This window comes from Merops nubicus, unplaced genomic scaffold, assembly GCF_000691845.1.
Source record: "Merops nubicus isolate BGI_N331 unplaced genomic scaffold, ASM69184v1 scaffold37890, whole genome shotgun sequence".
Lineage (NCBI taxonomy): Eukaryota > Metazoa > Chordata > Aves > Coraciiformes > Meropidae > Merops > Merops nubicus.
Window position 1 is genome coordinate 1474 of NW_008585513.1, and position 5933 is coordinate 7406.

At 42.9% G+C, this 5933-nt stretch overlaps 1 protein-coding gene across 1 annotated transcript; it reads left to right on the forward strand.

Moving 5' to 3' along the window:
- Positions 1-419: 419 nt before the first annotated feature.
- On the forward strand, positions 420-4336 carry SUPT7L (suppressor of Ty 7 (S. cerevisiae)-like; the record flags this gene model as incomplete). The annotated part of the gene is made up of 2 exons (XM_008947674.1): positions 420-657; positions 4074-4336. Coding segments are annotated over 2 exons (501 nt in total), but the record flags the coding sequence as incomplete, so codon positions are not given.
- Positions 4337-5933: the final 1597 nt, after the last annotated feature.

The following is a 5933-nucleotide window of genomic DNA, read 5'->3' on the forward strand; positions in this document are numbered from 1 at the left end:
GATGAATATCTGAGCTCTTTGTTTTTTTAATGTTGGTGTAAATTTGTTACTGGTGGATGGGAGACAGACTTACAGATAACACCCAAAAGTAAGACTGAGGTGTTTTGCTTTTGTTTTGTGCTCTGTTTAAATTTCTGGGCTTCATCATCACTATCTGTGAAATAAATGTTCTCATCTTTATCAAGCAGGTGTGTTAATGGATTAAACCTCTTATTAAAGTCCCTTGTTACAGGACAGAAGGTGTTCTTAAAGGGGAAGAAATCTTTTCTGTGTAGCTGATAATCTCTTCACTTGTTTGTTCAGGTCAGATGTTAATGATATTCTGGGAACAGAGTGTGCTGCAGTGTAATTGCCACCAGAGGCTCTGAAGTCACTCTGACCTTTCTGGCCTCTCTTTCACCTCTTCTGGTCTTCAACAGGTTAGCAAGCAGCTCTCTGAAGAGTATGAGAAGATTGTCAACCCTGAAAAGGCATCAGAAGACACAAAGCCTGTGAAGATTAAGGAAGAACCTGTTAGTGACATTACTTTCCCCATAAGTGAGGAGCTGGAAGGAGATCTGGCTTCTGGTGACCAGTCTTTGCCCGTTGGAGTCCTTGGAGCTCAAAGCGAGCGCTTCTCAGCCAACTTGGAAGTTGAAGCTTCCCCTCAGACTTCAGGTAGGGGTTTCTTGCTACTGCTGGAAACAGTCTATGACCTGTTCCATCTGATTTCAATTCCATTTTTAATAGCAGATCCCAATGTGAGGAAAGAGAAGGTGAAAAAACATTTAGGTTTTAATAAGATTTGGATAGGAGAGTAAGAAACCCTTGCTTGCTTTCTAACTACAAACCCAAAGAACTGAAGGTATCAGTTATGAAGATTTGGTACATAATTACTCCATTTGTGGACCTGGTGGAACATGGAATGTTTTATATGGTGTTTATTTTTAGAGGGTTGTTAAAGTTGGTGGCTTTGTTATTGGTGTGAGGTAGACTGGTCCTCTGTAGTGATGGCCCAAGGGCTTTATTGTTGTTTGGTGAACTAGAGTGTTTGCTGCAGGTGTGAATACTGTGGTACAAAGACAAAAATAGCTTTGGTGTTAATATATATGTATATATTTTAGTTTAAAAGAGACTAGAGTTTTATCCCTATTTCTAGTAAAGGGAGTACTGGATTTTTTCTTTTTTTCTGGGTAGATTTGGGTTCTTGTCCACAGATCATGTTACTAAAAAGTTGAACATCAGGTTTTGTGTGACTGGACTAAATTCAAGACCCCATGTAGTTCAAGCACTGAATGAATTATGATGAATTATGGATGTTTGCTGCAGTCCTCTAGGTTCAGAAGTCACTCTAGTAGTGACAGTCATTGTTTTATGGAAGCTTATCAGTGCCTTGTGTGAAATAGGCTCGTGGGAGTCATCTAGCATCTCCACCCCAAAGCCTGCTGTAGTTAGCTGAGGCTGAGGAAAGTGAGATGGTGAGTGGCTGTGGAGACTGTGCTCTTCTCCTCAAAGTGTCATCCCTTGGTGTTGGCATTGGAGCACACTGGTGGCCAGCATGGGAGAATCTGCTACTGCTGTGCCTCCTCTAGATCTATATACAAGTTTTATTCTGTGCACCATTTAGTAATATTAATTTTTTTGGAAAATGAAGATGTTCTCTGAAAGAAAGCCAGTTTCACTTTTGTATAGGACCTTCTGGGCTCTAGAGATCCCTGCAATAATATCTGTTCCACTTAAATCTGGTTAAAAAACAATGAGGCCTGTCCTCCTATTAATCCTAAACTAAGTAGCATATATAGTGAGGTTAGAGTATCTCTCCAGAGGCCATTAGTTTGTCTTTTTTAAATAGCACATTCTGCTGAGTTTTAAAAGGCACAAATCCACCCGATGTTTTTCTGGCAGCTCATGTTGTTTTCTGCAGTACCTCTGAGATGGGAAGTGCTCACATTTTTGTGGGAGAAGGAGCAGCAGACTCCTCTGGCCCATTTGGGGCTGTGAGTGATTCATCTGGAAAGCTTTGTATTAGCATTTACCACTTGAGACCTGGAGGTTAGCTTGCTAGCTGTATATTAAATGCCTCTTGCCTCTCTGATACCGAATTGATGTTTTCTAATTAAGAATACAAGTGCTCTGTTCCTCCCTGAAAATCCCTCTTCACTTCACAAGGGCTTTTGGAATCTCATCACTCTAGTTCCAGTCTAGAGCTGGGCAGGCTGGAGAGTGTAATATCATAAGGAGTGAGGAAAAAGCTGTTGCAGTTGGGATGCTACCAGCTCAAAAATACAAGTGTGAGGCCCGTAGGGAAGGCAGCAAGGCTTCAGTGAGTGAGGGCAAAACGGTTGTTACAGTGTTCTGCTTGTTTTTTGCTTATGCCTGACACTGCATTTGTGGGCTAGCTGCTTAATTTCATTGCAGGAGGGGAAAGGGAGGCCAAAATTGGGGACCTTGTTCCTCCACCCAGCAGGATAACGTGAGGATTAGCTCATTTGTAAAGTACTTTGAAGTTAAAGTGCTTTGAAGATGAAACGATGGTTAAGTACTGTTAGTCATTAGTGACACTCTCAATGACAGGTGATAGAGCTGAAAGGAATAAGGCTGAGCAATCAAGAGCAGTTGATGAAAGGAAGACACAGTAAGTTTAGTGAGCACCTTTGATTATTGTGTAGGCTGGAGCTGCAGCTCTGTGGAACTGACAGTGTTTTAATGATGTGTCCATTGTTGTTGAGAGGAATACATTTATTTCTAACTAACATAAAAGGGACTTTTCATTAAGGCACTGGACATCAGCAAGCTCTTTTCTTCTGGCTTGCTTTCTAACTGCTGAGCTAATGTGGGCTGTGTTACCACAAAGGTCTCCTAAACCCTCATTTGGGCTAAGCTGCTCTGGAAAAGATTAGTACAAACATGTGGGGGAGGGAAGGTTTGTTCTCTGGGTAATTGCTAGTGATAAGAGACTATTGTTAGTAGGATATTGGTAATAGGGAATAGTAGTAGGTTCAGCTTATTACAAGAGGGTTGGTTGTGCTTTCAAACTCTAGCCAAGCTTCTTGAGAGGAAAGGTTTGGAAAGCCTGCTAAAACTGATGTTTTGGGGGTTTTTTTGGGCAGGAGGGGGAGTTAATCCATTTATTTTTTTTTTTTTCTCCCATGTAACTTTAACCACACACAAGAGGGACCAGATTTAAAAGTGAGGGGATTTCAGGCTTTGTTCAGTCCTGGGCTGTTTATGCCAATGTCAGCAAGGGGCCCAATTAGTGTATTTTTAATAGGATTTTTGTCATTTTTAAAACTGTAAATAAGCAGAAATAATACAATCTATAAATACTGCTCTTGGGGATAAAAACATGTGGTGTTATCAAGAAGGATAGTTTAATAATCTTGTACAGAAAATCCTCAATCTGTTCAGATCACATTAGTCCAAAAGTTTTGAAAAGAAAGAAGGAAGGGAGGAGGGGGGGGGCTATTTCCCAGTATTTTGTTCTTGAGGTTGAGCCAAGAGAGTTTCTTCTGCTTCTGCTGAAGGATGAGATGAGACCTGCAGGTGTTGAGTACAAAGAGGCAGGCAGTCAGGTGGATGACTGCAGCCTTGATGTCCCTGCATTTCAGTGCTGGAAGTGGTATTTGAGACTGTTCATCTACCTGCTCCTCTGCGCTCTCCCTGCGCATCCCCTGCAGAACTACCAGAGGTCTACTACATCTCACAGCTTAAAGGAGGTTGCTGATGTTGCAAGGACCTCATCATCTAGTCTAGTCCACGTGCTCATTGCTGCTGAGACACTCCTGTAGAGTGATGTGGGCTTTTTAAGTTGTTCTTTCTGATGGAAAAAACCAAGTGGAAGATTGCTGTGAAAGGATAGCTTTGTATTTCTAAAGCAGCAATTACTGGGCTGTTAGAGAAAAAAGGCCAACAGATTTTTTTTATTTTGTGTTTCACACTGTTTGATTTTATTTTTTTTTTCTCTCCTCCCCAGCCTGTTTCACTTGCAGCTTTGCTTTTACTCATTCTTTACCAGAGATGCTGTCCCTTGCATCTGCATGCAAGGTAATTTGTCTTCTTACTCAGTTACTACTGCATGTGTTTTCTTTCTCTAGGGGCTGAGGTGAATGCTTCCCCTCTCTGGAACTTGGCACAGGTCAAAATGGAACCACAGGAAAATGAGGAGGCCAATGTACATGGCCATGGGGTCCTAGGCAGTGATGTCTTTGAGGAACCGATGTCAGGTATGAGTGAAGCTGGGATGCCACAGAGCCCCAATGGCTCTGAGAGCAGCTATGGTTCTCATTCTGCTGACAGTCTGATGGGATCCTCACCTGTCTTCAACCAGCGCTGCAAGAAAAAGATGAAGAAGATGTGAGAAGAGGCAATCTTTTTATTTAATCCTGGTGGTATGTCATAAACTTGAAATGAACTAAGAGAGCACTGTGACTCATCAACAGGGCTGGCCTCGGTGTATGAGGGACCTTGCATATAATTATTAGGAGACTTTTGATGTTTAGTCCACTTCAGCTCCCCTCTTCACTGGCTTCTGTATTCCATCCTGACCCAGAAGACTGAAGATCACCCTATCCATTTGATGATGTACATGGCTTGCTTTAGCAGGGTAATGAGGAAGTTACCAGTGGAAAGCAGTTGTGATATTTGCTAAGTCATAGAATCATTGAATAATTTGAGTTGAAGCGATGTCTTGAGGTTTCTAGTGTCTAGTCCTACCCCCTGCTTGAAGCACAACCAGTTAGATCAGGTTGCTCAGGGTCTTGTACAGTTGACTTTTGAATGTTTCCAAGGATGGTGATATCAAACCTCTTTAGGTACTTTTCCAAATTTGACTGCCCTAATCTTGAGAAAAAAATATTCTTGCATCCAGTTGGAATTTCACGTGTTCCAGCTTGTGCTCATTGCCTCTGTTCTGTCCTTGTACATCTCCAAAAAAAGTCTGAGTGTCTTCTCTAACCTGCTCATCAAGTGGTTTTATAGAATGAGATCTCTCTTTAGGCTGCTCTGAAAAGAAACCAAGCTCCCTGAGCTTCCCCTTGTATGTCCTGTCCTAAACAGCTTTGTGGCCTTCCTCTGAAATTGCTGCAGTGCTCTTGTTGTGGTGAGGGAGCACAAAAATGTATACAGGCCTCCAGATATGGTCTCACAAGCACTGAACAGAGAGCAATAATAATTCCCCTCAATGTGCTGGCTACATTCTCGCTAACTGTTGTGGGCAGCAAGACAGTTTTAAGTCAGGATATATCAGTGGTTTGGGAGCTGTTGCTGCTGCTGCTGACATTACAAAGATGCTGTAGAGTGGCCTCACGGTGCCATCAACCAGCTCCATCAGTGCCTTCAGGTGCATCCTTTCTGGTTCCATGCACTTAGGTATGTCAGATTGGCTTCAGTTCTTGCTAACTCCGTCTTCCTCTGCTGTAGGTGATGCTCTGCTAGTAGAGCCAGGGACCTGGGAGGCCTGCAGGCAGCCCTTATGGTGAGAACAGGCAAAAAAGATACTGAGTCCATCAGCCACAAAGCATGTCCTTTGTCACCAGTTTGCCTGCACCATTGAAGAGTAAAACCCATGGTTTTTTTAACCTTTCTGTTGCTTCCAGTGCATTTAAAAAAGCCCTTCACTTTTCTTGCCAGATTGAACTCCAGCTGGGTTTTGACATTCCTAAGTGTCCCTGCATGCTTGGCTGTGTCTGTCTATCTGTATGCCCCTGCTGGCCAGCCCATCCTCACTTCCACTCTGTGCTTCTTTCTGTGTGCTTGAGCTCAGGCAGGAGTTCCTTGATCATCTGTGCTGGCCTTCTGGCATGCCTGCTCAAAAAGGACTATTGTTTACTTTGAGAAAGCTGTCTTTGAAGTTATGGCAGCACTTGTGGGCCCGTTTTGGAGGCCTGGGCAGTTCCTTTTGAGGTCCTGCCAAGGCGTTCCTTGAATAAACCAAAATACATTGTTGTAAAGGTCCA